Genomic DNA, 22,421 nt, shown 5'->3' with positions numbered 1-22,421 from the left:
GGCTTGGTTGAAATCTTTAAAATATGTTAAGTTCAAGTGAGCCTATAAAGGCAATGTGTTGATTCGCAGACTAGGTGTTCTGAAGAGTTCAGCTTCAATTTCTTCTAAAGGATCAGACAAAACAGAAGACGACTACATCAATTAGTGATAAAGAACTGTTTGTCTTGCTTTATTCCTCCTCTTTATCATTGACCTGACAAATTCAGCCTTACTGAACCTAGTTTGGGTATTATCAGCAGTATTATGATTCCTCTCTTCAGTGCACAGCCCCCACCTGCTCAACCAGCAGTACAACCTGTCACCTGCTGATTTTCCCAGCATTCTTATCTCTGCTGCCAGCTACAAAGTTGAGGCCCAAGCGCACTTTGTGCCACGAGATGTGAGAGCTGCTTTTGCTGTCAGGGGAGAGAGTTATGTGCTTTACTCTCATCAAACTTTGCACTGCAAATAGAGAAGCAACATGGACGCCTCTCCTCCAGTCCTCAGCTACTGTCTCCCATGTACTCACTGGCCAGTTTATTAGGTATATTTCAATTGCTAATTAACACAATTACCAATTAAACCAATTGCCTGGCAGCAATGTAGTACATTTTGCTCTTTGGTTTAGACCACAAAAGATGCCACTGCTGTCAGTTAAGAACAGAAACTGAATCTACAATTAGCGTAACTTTATAAAAATTAGATCATAATAAATTGCATGGTCAGATGAGTCTTGGTTCCAATTCCTTTATCAACTTCAAAGCAGAAGTTATCTTAAATTGTCTCAACATGGTGTTGATTGTGTAGTAGCTTGGTTTAGTCCCCATAGAGGTTTGTTTAAATGCCATAGCCAGTGTGAGTATTGCTATTAACTATATCCATCCTCTCATGATCACAGTGTACCGATCTTATCATGGCCCCTGTCTGTAGGAGAATGCACCATGTTGCAAAGCTCAAATGATCTCAAACTGCTTTCTTAAACATGTCAGTGAGTTCACTGTACTCCGGTAACTTTCAGATGCCCCATATCTTAACCCAAAATAGAACCTTTGGGCTGTGGTACAACAGAAAACTTGCATTATAGATGTTCAACTGACAAATCTGCACCATTTTCGTGGTGCTATTATGTCAAAATAGACCAAATTATTTGAGCAATGTTTCTGACACCTTGTTTTATTTTTATTAAATAGCATAAAGGCTTAAAACAGCACAGAAGGCAAAAAGTAGGATTAGCTGTTAATAGCAAGGCATACTGTTAAATTTTCCTGGAGACTTGTCATTTTGTTGTTTTGATAGATTCAGTTAATCCCAGGATTATTAAAACATTTGGCAGATCTACAACTACAGTAACCATTGAATTTTACCAGCATGCTTCTTCCCTTTGAAAGTAATTTTAAAGAGGAATTATTACTCAAAATTCATTTTTGCACATTTTTATGCTTCACATCTCTGATTCTTGAAACAGTCCAAGTGCTTAAAAAGACATTCAGCCATTTTCTGACCAAACATACATAAACCACTTCTGCATTCTTAAAGGTTGCGAAGGAGGCTCCAATGCTTCTGCTTCTGGATCTGATTCAGGGTCAAAGACGCATTGTTGTACAATTGTGCTTCTATTAGCAGGTCTTTTCACATGCATAAAATACGAGTGTAAACATTCAGTTGTGGGATGTGACCAGCAGCTTATTTGGAATTAAAGTGACAAGAGGCCTTGAAGCAGGTAATTCTGAAAGGAGCTCAAATTCTGAGTGGGAGAAATGTCATTATCTGAGAATGGGTCTTTTTGCAAAATATGCAATGACTATGTTTTGTATAGACTAGAGACCTATCCTAAGTTGTTCGAGGAAGTACAATCGACCCCCGTTAGCATTTTGAACTCCAGACATGAATCTGAAAGAGAAAACTAAGAGAGAATTAAAGATTTAGGTAATGGTAAAGAGGCCTTCCAAACTCAAAAACTTTGGGCTCATTACTAAAAAATAAATAGTCAAAATTCTTCAGGAAACATGCCAAAGACTGGCCCTCATTTGTTTTTATATTCCCCTTACTTTGTTTTATTTTTATCTTTATAGAAATTCCTATTTTAGTTCTTATTAGATGCAAAATTCTTTATTGAACTATTTACTATTGGGAAATGATTGGAAAATTCTTTACTTTGGCCGGCTAAATGACCAGAAACCAACAAAATTGTTATTGTCGCACACACACACACACTGAAACTCATTTATTAAATTAATTAACTTAACTAAAAACGAGCTACAGTACGCTGTCAGCCTCAGCATAATTAAGCGTTTGCAGCACTGAGAAGAACAGGCGCTGTTCTAGGTAAATTAATCCCTGTTCCCAGGTGAATACATTGCCTGTTTGGCTCAAGGCGAACAGATGCCAAGATAGGGACTGCACCAAAGGATGGCAGCTACAGACGAGCATGCATTGATGTGAGCTTCAAATCTCACCTGTAGTACTCAGAGACGGCATTGATTCCCGTCCAGCAGAGACAGGGAAGACAGAAGCACAGCTATTGTTTATGTTTGAGTCGTTTAAACTCACAGTCTGTGTTGATGTGTGTCCCCTTCTCCCCCCATCCTCTCGTGTAAAAAAAATAAGTGATTTTCTCCATTCATTAAGGCTCCGCAGAAGGAGATTCCATTAATCTGTTCATTAGGCTACATCAAAAATGGAACTACTTATTAAAATCAGATCCAGCTGTGTAGTCTCGTTAAAGACCAACATACTGTATGAAGCTTAACAATGCTTGTGGCACCAGACCAAGACCCCACCATAAGAAAGGGGGGATTCTGGTACATTGGCCTGCTTTGAGTCAACACACCATCATAATTGATGTACTCATAGCAGGGGGGTATGAATAAACATTACTTTTTCTTTTTGTAACTGAATCATCTGAATACTTCATTTCCAATTAATTTACATTTGCGTAGATATGAGAGAATATGTGCTCTTAATCACTATGTTTTATTTTCTCACTCCCCTTCCCCCCCCCCAAGTCTTTTCTCATTCTCTCATTCCCTGTCTGGCAGTTCCATTCCCCCTCTCAACTCGGCTCTCCTTCTTCTTTTCCCGCTCCCTCTCTCTCTCTGGTAAAATCCCATTAATCTCAGCAGGTGGTTTTGAACAAAAGCTATGGGCTAAGCGATTGATCCGGGCATTGATCCCACTCGCCTGAACAATCATAAAGGTGTTAAATTGGTTTCTTGGAGGATATGTATTTTTCATCGCTGGCTGCCGCAGTAGAAGTTCCTGCTTGGAATTTTACTTTCCCTCTCCCTTTTTTAAGTAGACTAAAAATGGGTGTTTAAATAATAAATAGATCACACCTTGAAAAGCAACCTTAAATGTGGATTTTGAGACCAGTTTGAAGCAATTTCTGAAGTGAATGTTAAGTGCATAAACTTTAGTAGCTAAATCCATGATGGGCTTTGCTATATCCAAGGACAAAAATATTCTTGCTTTTTTTTACTCTTCGAGTGAAATCATTTCTGGAATTTATTTTATGATTAGAATAGAAATTCAGATATGCATTCATTTTAATACACAAAAAACATATATTTTCCATTGTATCATCACTAAGCAAAACCTTAAAATGCATTTTTTTATTTTCCTTACAACTGCAGTGAGAGATGCATGATTACATTTGTGACTGAAAGCTTTGATATGCTCATTTAATTTTAGCCAGTTGTGATTTTGCTTTAATTCAATTAATCCGTTTTTAAAATATTTTCTCAGCTTAGTGCTGTGAACAGTCATTAATTATTTATTAATTAATTGTGTTTTAATCAGTTAAAAAAAAAAAATATATATATATATATATATATATATATACTGTATATATATATACTGTATATATATATATATATATATATATATATATATATATATATATATATATATATATATATATATTGAGCTCACGTTTTAAAATTACAGAGGAACTAAATAGCAGTCTCTCTCTCTCTACAGTACAGCAGTACTTCTCCACTGGTCAGGGTTTCGGACACACGATCACGCCTAGTTGGCAATCTGAGATCCAAGTGAAAAAATAAAAAAATTAAATTTTTCTTTTTTCAAATAAGTCACTCATTCAAGTATTAATCATAAGGCCAAGATTTACTCCGAGCAATCGGTGGCCACCACTTTAACAAACTGTGATTCTATTATTATGCAAAACACATGGAACAAAAGAGTCGCATGTCCAGGCCTTGAGGCCTGTTATCCTTCAACTTTAATGCATTTCTTCTTCAACACACCTAAGTCAGTTAATTAGGTCATTAGCAGGACTCTGCAGAACCTGACTGTATATTGCAGAGGTGACTTGATCCAGGTCCGTTGGACTAGGAACACATCTGAAAGTAGAGAGACACAGGCTCTAGTGGCCTGGATTTGAGAACCCCTTGAAAAACTCCTGATTTAAGTCAGAGATTGAAGGCTTGGCTAACTTTGCGTTTCAATCTTTCTGACGTCTTCTGAAATCCATTTGCTATTTCCTCAAAGCATGTGTAAGTGGATTTTCTGTTACAGACAGCTTGTTTTCATACAAGAAAATTCAAGTGCCAACCAAAACTATTATGCAAAATGCAAAGCTGCAAATTGCCTGCATCTGTTGTAATAGCACATAGGAACAGTCAGCATCATTCAAATATTCTGAAAATCTGGTTGTTTTGAGGCCTCTATTCTTATAACCAGGGTCCTTTGTTTTATCTAATGTAGCATTAATGTAGCATCTGGCATCCTTTAATCAACAGTATTTAATTCCTACAAATATATTTTCCTCAGAATAATTATATAGTTTCAAACTTCATTGATTATCAAATTTAGGAGGATTTTCTCTTTTTTATGTCCTCATTGCTTTAAAGAGCTGGAACAGTAACAAGAGACGTTATCTAAAATGTCCATGACTGTGTGATAAGCATTATACATGAATTATCAGTTTTATTGCTTTTGTGTTGTTGGAGCAAACTTCTTGTTTGCACTTTCCAATGTCATAACAGTCTGTGGATTTAATCAGCTACTGGTAATCATCAACATCATCTGATAATTATCAACCATTTTCTCTCTATGAGAACGAGGCAAAACAGTCATCAATTCCATGTCACCTCATTGATATTATCGAGTGAGCCATGCAGGCTATCTCGTAAGAACAAGCGCCATATGACAGAGCAAAGGAAGAGCTTGTCAGGGAAACAGCTTGTGATGCTGGTACTTAAAAGGTCAGCGAGCTCAACTCCAACCACTGGTACACCCTTACACTTGTCTGTCTGTCACCATATCCCCCCTTTCACCAAGCGGGTGTACGCTGCCCTCATCTAGGCTGCTGTCACCCATCGTCATCTCCTCTGAGTTGCCACCCTTTGATGACCCGGACCTCTTGTCAGAGAGGAGCTTCCAGGCAGGCACAGAGAGGACAGTCCTTTGAAGAGGACCCCGGCACTTGCCAGGCCCAATGACACGTGGCTGATTTCTTTGAAGAACTCAGGCTTTATGTTTACCAGTCCATCCACAGATACACGTCATGCCTTGCTTCCAGCATCTTTACATGGAGAGACGATGAGGAGCACTTGGTCTTAGACTGCTTTCTATGCCCTCTGATGGTTTTAATGAAGGCATTTGAATTCTCCTTTGGTCTTGAGCTCATGACATAGATGGTGCAAAGCCACATAAAATAGATGTATAGGTGGGCAAGTCACAAGAGGAGTCCACTATACTGTCAGAAATGTTGGAAAAGGTCACAGCAGCATTGCTCTGATTTTTAAATTCTTTTTATTTTTATTTTGTTGAACTGATAAATGAGGAATGAAAGATGTAAGACATCTGAGACTGGTGGTTTTCTATTATTTTACTAGACTTTTTCTGTAAATTACACTACTGTGTAGATACAACGCGTATAAATAACCTACCTGAGCTGTCAGCCTACTGAATACAATATCAAGGAAAATATATTAAAGAAAAACACAAGTCTGTTTTGGAGCACTAACTATAGTATGATCATATATTTTATTATGTATTATTATGCAGGGATTTCTTTTATTCTCCTTGAATACTTTTTCATATTTTGTCATGTTACGTCTTCAAACGTCTCTGTATTTTACTGGGATTAGCTCTGTCCATCCCCCAATTTACTTTGGCCTGCTTCTGTGTAACTGCTGAAGAAACGCATGCCCACATCATGATGCTGCCACCATTGTATTTCAATACATGTTGAAATGCTGTGCAATTTTAATTTCCCTTCATGAAACATTTTACAGTTTCTTTCTTCTCAAGGACAGGTTTGCGAAGATCATGACAAGCTATTATCTCCATCTGCCCCAAAGTTATGATGGGCCTCCTGGCTACTTCTTAGTCGCCATAAAAGTTTGGCGCTCAACAATAGTTGTGGCACCATACCAAAATATGACAAACTGTGAAAATGCTCGAGGACCATGAAAACTTTTGTAAGGCACATTTCTTTTTTTTTTTCAGTGAAAAATTAGATGGAACTTTGTGAATTATGATGAACTTCATTCATAAAAAAAATCCCCTGATAAATGCATATATCATACAATGTTAAACCAAAGATTTTTCTGAATCAAAGTCAGTACATAATTGGTGCTTTTAGAATATATCAGTTAAGGTTTTCTCATTCTGCAGCTGTATGTATAGTCTGTAATGCTTTGTCTTCCTAAAAGTTAAATAGGCATTCTTAAACACTTGCCCTAAATCAGTAGTCAAAACAGTTCCAGTTAACAAGAGACAGAGTTCAGACCTGCCCATGTCAAAATAAATATTGAAGTGTTGCACATTTTTAGCAGGTCTGTAACTGCAGACATCAAATAAATGATTAAGGTCATTCCATTGCACTTTCTTAGCGGCTTCAGAACACATTCCTCACAGGTGTCTCTACACTGCAGCTGCCTGTGTCACAAAGTTCCAACATTGATCCACATTCTTAACTCTACAAGCGGCTGACATGGGCAAAGACTGTCAAATGCTGTTCTCACACAGTCAAAGCAGTAGTTCACATCTCTCCACAACAGCCCACGATATTCCCAATAAACGCCACAAAGAGACAAAGAGCAAAATGTTTGCTGATAGGGTGGGGGAGGGGAGAAAGAATTAACCTCATGTATTTTCCTCATTCCTGTCCTCTAAATGGGCCCCTTTTTTCCCCCTGTGTCCACTTTTTTGCTGTAATGATTAACACTGCTGAGCATGGGAAGAGACTCTCTGTTACAATGGAGGAGGTTGTTTTGGTTCCCAAATTACAGATTCATCTGTGTTAGCTTCCCAAGTTCATCTGGCAGATTACTGGGAGCCTGTGGCTGGTATTTGGGAAGAAACTCTCCTCTTAATCATTATCATTGTTAGAATCACTCAGAAATGTCTGGCAATGGGCAAACAGAAAAAACCCTTAACATTGTCAATTGAAGCACGTAGCAAAGCACTTAACTCACTCTGGAAAGGTTCACATGAGAAAAGCTTCTGAATGAGTACAGGGGACTTTTGCGCTTTGTGTAGGGTTGTGACAAAAACACACACCTGATCAATACCAATTGACCTGTGTGTAAGCTCACCCTGCATACAAGGTCTTGTGATACTTTCAAGCTGGTTCCCAAGCCTGACAGTTTTGTTTTAAGTGTGTCTATACATACATTAGGGTTGCAGCTAATGATTATTTTGAAATTGATTATTGTACACACACACACACACACACACACCCACACACACATGCCCACACACACTGTTGAACTGCGCAAGTTTTACTTCATATATATAAAAAAATTCCCTTCTCACCCACCGCGGGTGGTTCTTATCCTCTGAACTCGGGTCCTCTACCAGAGGCCTGGGAGCTTGAGGGTATGAAGTAAAACTTGTGCAGTTCAACAGTGTGTCTTTGCTACGTGCTTCAATATATATATATGAAGTAAAACTTGTGCAGTTCAACAGTGTGTCCAGGTCTTTCCGCTATGTTTTATAGGCTATACATGCACACACAACTTCATCGTGTACTCTGTTGAAAAATCTGTCTGCATAAACATCTGCAAAGACAAAAACCCATGCCACCCAGTAACAAGGGACAGTGACAGACATACATTCATCTCGGATGACAGATTTCTTACAGTGGATATGAGGTTAGGTTACACAAACACAGACTGTTGTTTCAGCTGTATGGGACAGGAAATACAAACAGACGACTTGATGATTTTTTTTTTTTGTTTTGGGTATCTTTAACCAGGTGGATGACCAGATGAAGCTGCTGCAGAACTGCTGGAGTGAACTCCTCATCCTCGACCATGTTTTCCGTCAAGTGGTACATGCAAAGGAGGGCTCAATCCTGTTGGTCACAGGCCAGCAGGTAAGTTAGTCAATTTCCTCATTTGGCAACTTCTAATGACCTACACTGTTCAGTTTTCCCTTAAAATCCAGAAAAAATATCATATGAAGCTTGGAATCACCCCTGAACATGTATTTCTGTAATGTTTGTTGATTTTGCCACCCCAAAAAAGCTAGAACTTCAATTTAATCTAATTAAATCCCAATTAATGTCTAATCTTCTTGGATCAATCAATTTTACTCATTGTATTAAGATTCCAGCTGTGGAAAATGTAAGGAAATATATGGAAAAGCAATGACTTATTTTGTTTTCCTGCTATATTTGAGGAATATAGTCTGCATTGGTTCCCTCTGCTAATTTGAATTTATACACACACTGAAAAAAGAAAATGTATGAATAAACAATATAAGTAAATAAATAAAAACTCTACAAATACATAAACCCAAAGGAATCTCCCCTTATTATTCTGCTTTCCCCCTAATCTAGTTAAAAAAAGTCAAACTCAAAATAGGAAAAAAAGGTACCCAAGCAAAACTATGAAAAAAAAACCCATTGTGAATATGCCTCTGAATAAGATGAGACGTTATAAATTATAGATTTTCTTGTTCTCCAAAAACACTGCCTTCCATCACAATCCTTTACAACAACAGATGCTGGCATAAATTTTGGGAAAGTGCATGTGCTCTAAATGCACATGCTTGATTCCGCTGTTCTGAATGAAGACAAGGTCATGTTGTTTTTCAGAACTGGTGTAGACCTGCTCACCTCTGGTAAATAAGTAGCACAAATATAAGGGTGAGATATTGTTTGTGGCACTAGTTTGAGATTAAACTATAGATCCAAGACAAGTGAGCTGTTTCCTAAAGAAAGGTGAGATGAAAATGAGAGAAACGTGACAAAATTAAAGAAGGGTTGTGGGACAGGAAAATAAAGAAAATATCAAACGGAGAACATTTGGAGAAGGTATGAAATGTCAGTAAAAAGAGGCAGAAGAAGCAGAGTTGTGCAGCGATGGGACAGGACATGATGAGGCGAAGCGGACAAGGTGGTTTGTGGAGGAGGAGAAGTGAAAGGAGGGGCTGATAGTCTGGGGAGGCGCAGGTCAGCGCTTTCGTTTGCATACTGTGGTTAATGAACAGCTGGTGTTGAGGAGTGTGTGTAAATGTATTCATGTGGCTGTGCATCAGTGTGTGTGTGGATGTGTATGAGGCTCTGAAACAGTTCATTATCTCCTATTATTCTCTGCCTGGCCAGGGGTGACAGCACAACGATAATACCAGGGATGTTTAGACCACAGTAGCGGCATCACCTCAAGCAAAGGCTACACAAACACGCCAGCACAAAGAAGGCTCATTTTGACCAAAGCAGTATGTTTGCCATATTTAGTTTGTGAAATGCTACTGTGAAGGTTTTTGAGACATGAATTAGTGGGAGGTGATATGTCAAAGTCACTGCTTTTCTATAGTTTTACTTTTCAGCAGCTTGGAAGGTTAGGGATTAAGATTCGGAAGACTAAAGTAATGACAGTATTGTTGAGGGAAAAAAATAATAAATATCTATAAAGTCTGTTTAGTCATCTTTTTACCTGGTGTCAAATATGTATAATTAGTAAGGGAACCAATTGCATGCAGACATCACCTAATTAGTGAATAGAGTGCACTGTAATCGTGTAAGTAATTTAGTCTGCAAATTAATTCAGTGGTTACATGAAGGCCTCAGAGGTTAGTTAGAGAATATAAGTGAATAGACAGCATCAATACGACAATAAAACACACAACACAGACCGGGGATAAAGTTGTAGAGAAGTCTAAATCAAGGCTAGGTCATAAAGCAGTATTTTAAGGTTTGAATATCTCACAGAGTATCCTGTTCAATACATTCTTCAAAACTACTATACTACCAAGCGTACACATCACAAGGACCGCTTCATCCCTAAAGTGAAAAATGGTGGTGATAAAATCATGGTGTGAGAATGCTTTTCATCTGTGGAGATAGGGAAGCTATCCAGAGTTAATGGGAGGATGGATAGAACTAGATACAAGGTCATCCTTACAGAAAACCATCCAGTGCTGCACCGAATTGTTTGGATCAAAACATTTAATTGTGTTACAACAGTTAAGTAGAAGTCAAGAGATAAATTCAGCAAAATGAATAATTTTGATGAATCGCTATAAGTTCACGAATAGGACACATTAAAGCTTTATGAGTAATTAAATACACAAAGCTATCTTTAAGTTTAGATATCATAAATAAAGTACATAGAACTTTATATGTGATATGTGCGCATAATTTTTTAAGTGGGTGAAAAAGGCATAAAATCACATAACACATGTAATATCTTCATAAAGATTGTTCTGTTGTTGGTACAGGTGTCTCTCATTTTTGCTTTGAAACAAGCTGCCACTTTGCTTTGCTTTTCTACAAGTTCAACTCCTACAGTTGAAAAGAAACCAATTGAAGCAGCAAATTAACAGTTACAAGCTGTCAAATGGTGTCTGTCTTGCTCTTTTGCTGCATGTTCCCTGCTTGCTAATTCCTTTCTTTTCTCACATTTTCTCTGATTCTATACAGCCGTGTGTTGCCTTGTCACCAACATCAGAAAGATATGGCCATGAGTGCTTGTTCTTCATCCTGTCAGGAGGATCAAACATGCAGTATAACTTGCATAAATGTGTACAAAGATCAGATGAGAAAGACTGCAATGATTAAGCGAGGCCTCGAAAGCTTGGCAGCTGATTTCATTATAGGTCCTGACATTTTGATGGCACACACTCTTATGTTGGGCTACAAGAAATTCAAATGACCAAAGAAACACATACAAAAAAAAAAAAAATCATCAGTAAAATCCTTTGTTTCTTTACATTTTTACTCGAAACCAGTAGTCCCTAAAAATAGCATTTTGAGTTAAAATATTAAACAGTGTACCTCGCCCCACCAGGCACAATAAACAAATATTGATTGATTCCCTGATTGATACACAGGTCACCAAAGTCAGAGTTAGTGCTAAGTCGGCTATAGTGACATTATAGCTTTTTCCTCACCCCTTTTACTAAGGCGAGGAGGTAATAACCCAATCCACCGCCATCAACAGTCCAATCTTTCAATGAACTTATTTCATGCACAGTTGATTTTATGTAAATTGATTGACACCTTGGATGGGGGCAGGCAGTGTCTGCTCCCCACAGTCATAACTCTTTATGTACTGGTAGGTAGTAAGAAGGGAAGAGGGAGGGACAAAGCAGTTGGGACAAAGAGTATGGCCAAGTGAGAGCATGAAGAAGTCAAAGGGGATTAATTCCTCGTGTCAGTGTTTGCTTTGCTTCGACTCATCAGGCGAGACCAAAAAAAATTTGTGGCGAGAAAGGATACGAATCATCTTATTTACACAATAAATAAAACTCCAGACCCTGAGGCTGGTTTTAATTGCAAATGCGTGCTCGCAGGGACTCTCTTCCTCTCTGAGCATTAGGAACTGCGCACGCCAACATCTACCTTCCCCTGGAAACCTCTGCACAGTCAATTATGGTAATGAATCGTCAATAAATATAAAAATTTAATACGGTCCTGCTTACTGTGAGTGGCAGCTAAGGACCTGCCCTCCCAGAAAAAATGTGCTGCGCCTGCAGATCTGAAGTGCACCTGAAGAGAAGTGTTTGTTTATGCCCGTTTGAGTGAATGCCTTTGATGTAATATGTAAATTCAAATATATATTGTTCTTGTCATGTTTCACAATCAAAGCTAGAAAATGTCCACATCTGACTATTAATGCTTTTCTAACAATACTTGTTTGAAAAAACCTACTGTTTTTATTTTAAAAAATGCCTCCAGTTTCTAACAAACTGACAGAAATTGCACTGCCTTCATTAAATGGTATTGAGCAAAGTCATTAGTCTTTAAATCTGCATGTTTAATCAATAAATGTTTGGAATTTATTGCCATTGTATTTTTTATGGGAATGTCGTTTCTGTGTTGCAGATGTCTTAGCATCTTTCTGTCTCCCTTCCTGCTTTTTCCAGGTTGATTATGCAGTAATTGCTTCACAGGCGGGTGCGACGCTCAACAATCTGCTGAGCCATGCTCAAGAGCTGGTAGCCAAACTACGCTCCCTACAGCTGGACCAAAGGGAGTTTGTTTGCCTCAAGTTCTTGGTTCTGTTCAGTCTCGGTGAGTTTCTGAAAAGTGTATTTTAGCTGTGTTGATCGGTGAGTTAATCTTTTCAAAGAGATGCCATAGAAAGCGTGACCAGGGGTATAGAGTAACGACGTCCTGCCTCTCCCCCACCTGATAATGCAAACTGCTGGTCAGTTGCTCTGAAAGAAATCTCCTACACTGTTCACTGACTTGGAGAAAACAGAAATTCAGCTGTTTGGAAATTTATTGAATCATATAAAGACGGTCATGGCATGGAAATTATAGGAGTGATACACCCATCAGTGGTAATAAAATGTAAAAATCACATTTAAAAACCAGAGGTACATGTCATCTCCTGTACAATTCAAGCAGTTTAACCTGAGAAAAGCTGAGTTTGGTAAGACATAAACCATGATGGACAGTATCAAGGGAATAGAGGCTGAAACAAGCAATGTTGAGGAAACTACTACTCAACTAACTACAACGCAAAATGCTCTTCATGATCGTGTTTGATGTGCAGTGGTGCTACTGGGTAAAAGGACCATTTTCACTCTCCTTTCTTGCAGATCATTATAAATACATGTTTGTCGGGGGGTGCGTGTGTGTGTGTTTCTTTGGGCAGAGGGAGGAGTGTAAACTTTGGAATTTTGGAAAGGAAAAAGAGGAAGTTGGAGAGGGGAAAGGTTGAAGGGAGGTGTGAGAAGGAAAGAGACGGGAGAAAATGGAATAGGAAAAGAGAGGATACTGGGAATTGATATAAGGATCCATGTGCAATGTATTCTGTATTCTGGGACAGGTGGGAGAGAGTTAAGGTTAGAAGGACGACCAGCACAAGAGATTTGGAGGAGGTTAAGTACCTTATTGAGTTAAGGGACAAAGAGGAGGTAAATATGTTGGGGTGTTCATGTGTGGGTATATGTGCACCTATAGATATATTTACTTATACCAAAGCTGCTGACTCCTCTGACAGCTGAGATCAGGCATAACTATGAAAATGTTTTCATTGCAAATCATTGCAAAAAATAAAATAAAATAAACAATGTACTAATAAGCAGATATACATATCAATCAGCCAGAATTAATGCATCTGTTAGCTGAATTTGTATAGAAAGGGGAAGGAGTAGGGATACCTGCAGAGGGATTTCAGTGTATGTATGTCTGTGTGTGAGCATGTTTGTTTTGTTTTTTTTTCTTTTTGTTTTGTTTTTTTGTAGGGCTGGGTGTTTGCTCGGGCACAGGGTCTAAATAATTTGGCAGAGGAATCATCAATAATGAAAGGCCCACCTGAGGGATGTGTATTGCCCCCGGCAGTGCCTGTTCTCAGGCCTCCCGCAAAAGAAGACTGATATAGGCAATGTAGAGCCAGCTGAGGGGATCAGTGTAATAAGGGGAGGAGACATTAGTGGGATGGAGGAAATGATACAATGTGAGCAAACTAAACCATGGGAGATTAAGGTTTATGTAAATAATATAATTTACAGCTGATGTAAGATTTACATAAATTCTTCTGTGAGAGGACTGGTTTTCTGGGAGACAAGTGAAAGATCAGATGTTTCTACTTGACTGCCCCTCTAATATCAATCAGATGCAACTAATAAATATATGATTGCAATGTGGCTTTTTTCATAAAATGCAGATTTTATTTTTCTTATTATTCTTGAAGAAAATTTAGATTTTGGATTTTAAACTTTTTCAAAATGTGAGAATATGTTTTTCTGCCCAACTACTGCCTCACCTTTATAATAGAATATTCTTTTTAGCAAAGCTGAATTAATTTTGACCAGCCACACCAAGTCTGATTACTTCTAGACCCATAGAATCAAATATCTTAAAAAAAGAACTCATGTCTGAACTCATGTTGCAAGGTATCGAGGACCTGCAACACAAGAAAATACAATATAAAAAAACATATCAATAATTCTGAAATAGAAGAAAAGTTTGAGCTTGAGCTTAATCTTTTCAACTAGAATCAAGCTACATTTTCAAGATGAAAATCAGAAGATCTGATGCCTGAGTTCAGCTGTAGTGGACTATAACATAAAAAGTACATGCATAGATGTTTGAGTATGTGACATCACAATGAAATGTAGTGTACACAGATATTTAGTTAAAAACACTAAAGAGTTATGCACTAAATGCATAACTCTTAAAGGCTATCTACAAATAACATCAATAAGTGGTTTTGTAAAATCATTTAATTGAATTGTGGGTGTATAATATTGAATGTTATAGCTGATCATTTCCCCTGTGAATCTTGGAAGTACAGTGATTTATTCTGTATTTTTCTGCCTTCCCCTGTGCCTTTTTTACTTTACATCTCATTTCTGCCGTTTGTCTTCTGCCTTGATTTTTCTGACTGGCTGTCTCCTCTATTGACAGCCCCCCCCTTTACTCTCTCTCACTTTGTGTGTGTGAACAATCAGTCACTTTCCCACTAGCAGAGGATCTTTTAGTTAAGCAAGAAGTCGATGAAGACAGAGATATAGATGTCAACCCACCTGAGGAGAGACACTTGTCATGATCTGTGCGTGTTTGTTTTCAGAGTTAGACTTATTCTATCTCTTGTTGTTCTCTTTCACTCCTTCAACATCTTGAGTGAAGGTTCTTAACCTCTGTCAAGGAGGAAATGATCACTGTGATCATTGATCTCCTAAGTGTTTATAGTAGAGAGAGCGATGATTGTACTGTATGTCTTGGACAATGAGAAACAAACAATTTAGAGTTTGAGGTCTGCCCAGGTCAGAGTTCAGTGACGGATCACTGCAACTCCTTCAGTGTCAGGACGCTGTTAATGGGTCTTTGATTTCCTTTAAAGTTCTCAAAGGCCTTAAACAGAGACTGACAAGATGCCAGATGATAAAACATCACGAGGTGAAGAAGAGGTCACAAGCTTGAATTCAGATTAAGGAGAGTGGATTAAAGATGATTGCTTTTCCGCTTTGAAGACAACTTTTTTGCTGCTTCAAATGTTGGAGGAAAAATAGCAATTATTGATCATCCTTTACCAAGAAAAAAACTACACAAATGTGTGTCTGGTGAATTTTCATTAAGCAGATGTTGTGACAGACGTCAGAGCATGTTCAGCCAGCGACCATTTAACCCAGCTTAGTGGGTCAGACCCCGTCACATGTAATTGATTCAGACAGGTGCTACCAGGCCTCGTCAGCCCAGAGCAGAGCCAGAGGACCTGCCAGAGCTGAATGGGGAGGTAAATTGTCCCAGTGGAGAGAGCACTACTGGGAATAAATAGACTTAAAGTTATTCTTTATCAGGAATAATAAATGTGAGAACAGAGTGAACATTTTCATTGGTCTTTGATATTTCTTTTTATTTCTGTTGTAGGTTTTATGAAGTTGTGACTTTTAAAATTTCTAACAATTGAGCATTTCCTTGGGGTTATTTAAATAGAGAAATTGGGGGTCCAGTCTAATGGCACAGGCATATAGAACTGCCTAAATTTTTTTGTTCTTTTCAAACCAAAATTAATTAGCCAATTTCAGTCAAATTATTTTTGCTTAATTTTCTTAACATTTGAAGTCACAAACATACAAAAAAGTCTATTTCTCTCTTAATGATAACCAAAACCTGAACAATTTTACACTTAAGATGATGTTCTGATTAAGATGCCATCTAACTGCATAACTTAACGAGCCCTCTAGTAATGCCATTCAGTCAGAAAGGTTTTTCAGAGAAATATGTTTCTGTCCACTGGACGTAAAATAGCAAAATTGATACAATTTCTGACACATTCGACAAAATATCAATTCTCAATTTCTAACCTTTTACATTAAAGACAAAAGCAAAATATCAGGGTGTGATGGTTCTTTTAAATGAATATCATCAGGAAATAAACCCCATTCATAAAAAAAAACCAACAACAATGATTTAAGAGTGAACCTCCATTAGCTTCCTGCCAAGTGATTAGTTGGTCTCTGAGGTTAGAGAAGCTCACTCATCAATCCCCTACCTCCTGACCTCCATCCTTCTACATTCATCCAACCCTTTGCATTGTCTCATCTCATTGTTCTGCCCTTTCTGTCCAAATCCATCTTTTTACACTATTATCGATCAAGGGTCTATCACAAGATCCACATTCACTATTTCTCATTCATCTTAACCTTCAATTAATCTTTTTTTCTGCTTTTGAACCAACTCCTTCACCCATCTCAGCCTTAAAAAGCCTCCAATAGTAATCAGGAGTACTTGACTTAAAATTAGATTTCAGATGAAACAAACCTGTGTCTCAAACAGGTTTAGGTTGCTTTAATCTGTCTATCTTCCGTTTTTGCCTGAGTTTTATATTAAAATCAGCTCAAAACATATCCAACCTCACATTATGACACATTTCTCATTTACATAATTAGGGGTCTTTTGGCATTGCAAGGTCAGACACAAATCTGCTGACAACAAAAACACAACAGATGAATTAACCTTGATGAAAACACACTCTTTTCCTCCTTTCTTTTTTATAATTGCTGATTCCCCACACAGTGAGAAAGAGAGAAACACAAAGCATGTAATTCCCAGGCAGGTACAGCCTAATTAAAGCAAGAACTGAGGCTCTTCACAATCAATGTCCTGATCCTTGGCTGTAGAAGGCATGCACTTCCATACACACAAATAGAGATAAACACACGATTTTACACATACAGCACAAATTAGTCTTACAAATATTTATTTCCAGAAAGCAACTGAATCATTTACGATGTAGCTGAGGATTGATCAGCTACATCATGAGGGAGTGGTTTTTCAATACTTTTTTTCTTTTTTAAACTAAATTAGGAGCCAAATGATGTGGAATTCAAGCTGCATTTAAACAAGTTTTAACCCTTTACGGCTTAATAAGAATCTGGGAGCATAAAATATATTTTTTTTATTCCCTCTTGTGGCCAAACTTTCTGCTGGAATGGCCACCTTGATCCTCATCAACACGCTAATGAAATATTGTGACTTGTAAGAGGATTTGTATTTTTTTTCCCTCTTCCCTCAGAGGTAAACAATAGGAATCAGTAAGCCATATGCTTACTATAAAAAACAACTATAATAACATAAACAACAGAGTTTAACCTTCAGTGTAAGTAAAGGCACTGGCTGCAAAACAAATAGACAAATTAATGGTAACCCTACCAAAAAGAGAAAATAAAAACACATAAGTTTTCAAGGTTGCTTTAAAGATTTACATTTGATTGTTTATTGTATTTACAGTGAGTGCTTTATGTTGCAGGAATAAATAATGTGTCTATCCGCAACTGATTTTTCATCTAGGATGTGTTATGGGGCTGCCTTTTTTAAAACTTTGCTTTCAGTATGAGGGAAATGTGGAAATGTAATCTACGAACCTGTGCTTCCCTGGACAATTAGGATTTGTACAAACCCCAAAAGTTCAATACAACCTTTTAAACTTAATCTTAATAAACTTAATACAACCTTCTGAGGAACACTACATGCATCCTTTACTGGTTGAAGTAATTTGGTAAGATTTTGCATTTTAGGCTTAATGCCTAAAATGCAACAGTTATTTGACTAATTCTTTACATTAGCTAAACAAATTCATATTATGAATTTCACATCTTCTCTCTCTAAGTTGTTTAAGCTCTAAATTAATGCACCGGTAGGTTTCTTAACTGCCACAGACATATGTAATAGCATGCAAAAGAAAGCAACAGCAGAAGGAGCTATGGCATACACAGGGATCCTAAATCCATGGATTAGTGCATAACAGAATGGCCTCCTAATTCAAAAGCAATGAGAGCAAAGACTCTAGCTTTGATGGGACCTCAAAAGATGTAAAATTATCCAGCAAATTGAGAAGTTACTTGAAACTTCTCATTTCCTTTGAAAGCCAATGGAAATTTAGATTTAGATTTATTTGTTTCATCCTTTTATTTGTAGTTTTTCTTGCTCTGCAATATATAGAAATGTGCTCATTACCTTCTGAATGACACTATATGCATTTTATTTTCATGCATTTTATGTTACTTTTTATTGGCCAACCATTTCTGCCAGAAATGGTGGAAGGTCAAATTGTTACCTTTACGTCTGTCTGCTATGGCCCAGCAAGTGTTCATCGTTGAAATAAAATTAGCGATGACGGAAATCCATTCTAGCTGTTTATTAGATTATGTTCAGAGTCAGTCAACACATACAACTCTTTCTCACTTCATTTGTTTACTCTAGACATAATTTCAGATGTAGCAACAATTAAAATAAACAAATAAGTTAAAATCAATAAAAGCTGGTAAAATCACATCCTACTGCAGCCAAATCAAGTTAATCGGACGTGAGTGTGGTAACTTTTCTTTCTTTTTTTTTCCATCTGTTTCGAAGAGGGAAGAAGCCTGCCCTAAAGAAAGTAATCTAATTTATTGGTCTGTCTGCCAAATTTACCTAAAAAAAGCTAACATTCTGAGCAGTAATCTTTACGTGCATCCTGCCACTTTGTAGGGAATTCTATTTAATGAGGCTTTCTAAAAAGCTTTCAGACTTTATCAAGCTATAAAAGCTTTGGGTCTCCAACTTGCCAATACTACGTGGCAATACTGCAGGCTGTCATTAAGTAGCAGTTGCTGTGAGTTATGGTGGTGGAAGGCATTTTGAGGATCACGGCTTCACACCTTATACTGTCCCTCTTACTATCAATTCTTCGAATGGATGTCAACATTTACCAGATTCTCAACATGCTTTGCTTCTTTTCACCTTATTCAAGTATATTTTCACCTTATGAAAATAATATGGCATAGCCTGTAATTGGATCAGCTAGACCTCTGTACTGAGGTTGATGCTTCTGCCATCTTGCTTATGGCTTCCTGATAACTTTAGAACTGTCTGAAAGTATTCCCATACTGTCCTTGAAATAAGCTTCTTCGTAATGCAGTGACATTCACAAATGGCTCATTTCAAGCCAAGTTATTTCTAAAGCTGATGGGTGCATTTATATCAAAGCAGCTAATAAGATGACTAAGAAACTTTTTTTTTCCTCAGAAAAGGTTTATAACACAAAAAGAAATATGCATTTCAGACATTTGATAACCTCTTTCACTTTTCAACATGGGCTCACATTTGTAAAAGAAAGAAAGGGTGCTTTGCTACATCAGGGAATGTATGCCTAAGTGTACCAAGTGTATGTTTCATAATGTACTTGCTCAGAAAGAAGAAACTAAAAGTAAAAGAAAAAAACCCAAATAAATTCAGAATTGCAATCGCAGCAATCCTGGTAACCAGTTACTTAATGATGCCTTGACCACTGCATGATAGCAGGAGAATTTTGTCCACTTTAACTAAAAGCTCTGATAAAGCAATACAGGACAAATCCCCTAAACTCCTGTCCCACTTTTATCAATGCTGCCATTAACTCTACCACTAGCGAGTACAAGTATACAAATGCTCTTGTAAAAGTTTTTTTTTTTTTTATGCTGTTAACTCCTTCCTTTGCCTTCCTCCTCTGCTCCACTCCAATACTCCCAAGTCAAGTGATTTAAAGCACTAAGGCTGTGGAGAAAATGTTCCCCTCCATCCCACCCTCCTCCTCTCTACACATTCTCGCTCTCCCTTGGTCTTATTACAGGCTGTCAGTTTATTATAAAACATTAGGAAAGCAGAGGGACACTTGCAGTTACTGTCTTATCGATTGGTGAGGATAGATTCTGTGATTTAGAGTCAGCCTCTGCTCACGACCTCCACATTCTCAGCCTCCTATTAAGGCACCTGCGCTTTGCTTGGGCTATTGATGTCTCAACATTAACAGTTACAAGCTGCTACAGAAAATCAATGTTCAACTTTTATTACCAGCTGCATAACATGGAGGACCTCCCACTGCTTGGTACTTAGCAGTCTGTCTGGTACATCAGGTGTTTTCTGTAGTAACATCCATCATATCCATAGCATATGAGGACTTTTCAGGGGGCAGTTGAGGGTCTTAGAGCTTAAGGGTATATTATAGGAAGGTATAGAATGGCAAACAAATTAGAGCATCCTTGAATCCCTGTCTCTGAACCGAGATGTGAAGTTGAGAATGTGTTCGTTGTGGAGAATTAGAATTTTTTAAATAAAATCTAAAAAAGGTTTGGACATTTTTAGCTTCCAGATGCAGAAACAGACCTGTTCAGTACAATACATAAAAAACTATCAATCTTCTGAGCCACAACAACTAGACAGACATTTGTCTATCACAACCATCAACCTGGATTTGAGTGCTGTAACTGTTACTCAGGAAGGGTGGATCTAGAGGGGCTCAGGCCTGTAAAACATTTATGAGTGGCTACTGTGCAGCAGTATGGCAATCCTTCTGGGACAAACAGCTGCTGGTTCTGTGCTCTCCGTCCCAATCAATGGAACTCAAGTTCATCACACACACTTTTCAGCCGAATGGTGGCAACTGATTTCTCCTCCTCTCCCTCCTCTGATCATTGGACTGCCCACCTGTGGGGCCTCAATGCACTTGCTTTTTCACGTGACGCTGTGTGTAAGGGTGGATGGGGGGAAAAGGAGTAAGGACTGATGGGCATTAGTGTTTTTTTTTTTTTTTTTCTGGTTTTGTGTGTGTGCTCGAACTGGGTATGTTCCCAGTGGGCAGAGCTTGAGGTTATCATTATGTACAGGTACATCCGCTGCAATGCTAATGCTGCTGCATTCTCAGTGGCCACAGCTCGGGTCCCAGCACTGTGCTCGCAGCGCTGCAACTCCTCTCCAATTAAAGACTGAGGGAGTCTGTTTGCAATAGGGAGGACAGGCTTGAGCATTCTGGAGCCCTGTGGAAAACAGGCTCACATTAGTCAACAAAAACAGGATTGGAGAACAAATTGTGCATAAATCAGAGCCCTGCTAAAAAGTGTATAGTTGGACGGGGTTTCTCATGAGTATCATTTTTGTAATAACAATCATGTAGTCCATTCCTAATCAATTTAATCGACTGTCAGTAATGCAATCATATATTTTATGAGACCTGTTGTTTTGTTAACTTTGTAAGCAGCTTAAAGAGCCCAGACCAAAGTTGACTTTTTGAACCCGCCTGCGGTCTTAGCACAGGAGGAACACGGCAAGTGTCAAGGTCAGAAAGCGCTGAAGTGGGATCAGTGCACAAAGTAAAATATCCATGAGGTTGAAATGACCCCATCTCTTAAGATCGCATTTAAAAAAAAACAATCTCAAAAAGCTCATATAGGTTAATACCAGTCCTTTTTTTTTTTTTTACAAACATTTCAACTGTTGTCATATTTGTACTGGGTGGTTACAGAAGCCAATGATTATTTACACTGAAAATGGAGGCAGGAAGTTTTTCACCACAAATAATCTTAGTTTGTACATGTACCAAGAGCAGAACATGTAAAGGGTTTTAGGTCATAGAAATTAAAGTAATGCAAACTAAAGCAAAAATTTTACAGCTGCTTCATTGAATGGTTTTTTTTTGTTGAATTTTATACTTTCTTCTCTCTCAGGCTAATCTGATCAGAAAGACTTTATATGTGATTTTTTTTTTCTCAGTTCATGTTTTACACAGGAAGATAACCGGTGACACACTGCCTCCAGTCGCTTTTTTCTGTGTAAATAGCCATCACATTTTGTGTAAAATAAAATAAAATTTAAAAAATGTGTACATGGGTTTGTAAAACTACAGTCACATTCGTTGCCATACTATTTTAAAAATGAGAATGGTTGTAGAGGAATACTTAAGTCTACGCGTCTTGTAGACAAGCACTTAGCTTCATCGTCTGCAACTAACAAATCTGAATTTATACTAAAAGAAAACACAAAGAGATTGTGTACTGCAGATATTGACTCTTTATATAACCTCCAAACAGAAACTTTCTTCAAACATTTTACAAAGCTCTCGTTAAAGATATCACAGGCCTTTCATATACTTATGCAAACATTTCTGTAGTTGTAAGAGGTTCAAAGGGTTCCCAGTCAGAGTATTCCTATAGAAGCTTAACTATAATTCCTGAAACTGTCATTTTATCTTCATGAAAATACACTTATGGCTGCTCTT

General features: G+C 37.8%; 1 protein-coding gene across 1 annotated transcript in view; it reads left to right on the top strand.

Moving 5' to 3' along the window:
* nr5a2 (nuclear receptor subfamily 5 group A member 2) overlaps positions 1 to 22,421 on the top strand; it is a 70,999-nt gene that overhangs the window by 34,318 nt on the left and 14,260 nt on the right. The window contains exons 5-6 of the mRNA XM_014469234.2: positions 8,207 to 8,326; positions 12,322 to 12,469. Coding sequence (XP_014324720.1) covers positions 8,207 to 8,326; positions 12,322 to 12,469 — 268 coding nt within the window. The remainder of the gene's footprint in view (positions 1 to 8,206; positions 8,327 to 12,321; positions 12,470 to 22,421) is intronic.

This window comes from Xiphophorus maculatus, chromosome 9, assembly GCF_002775205.1.
Source record: "Xiphophorus maculatus strain JP 163 A chromosome 9, X_maculatus-5.0-male, whole genome shotgun sequence".
In the NCBI taxonomy this organism is placed as follows: Eukaryota; Metazoa; Chordata; class Actinopteri; order Cyprinodontiformes; family Poeciliidae; genus Xiphophorus; species Xiphophorus maculatus.
The sequence above is the reverse complement of the archived record's forward strand: the minus strand, read 5'-3'. Positions and strand labels throughout refer to the sequence as shown.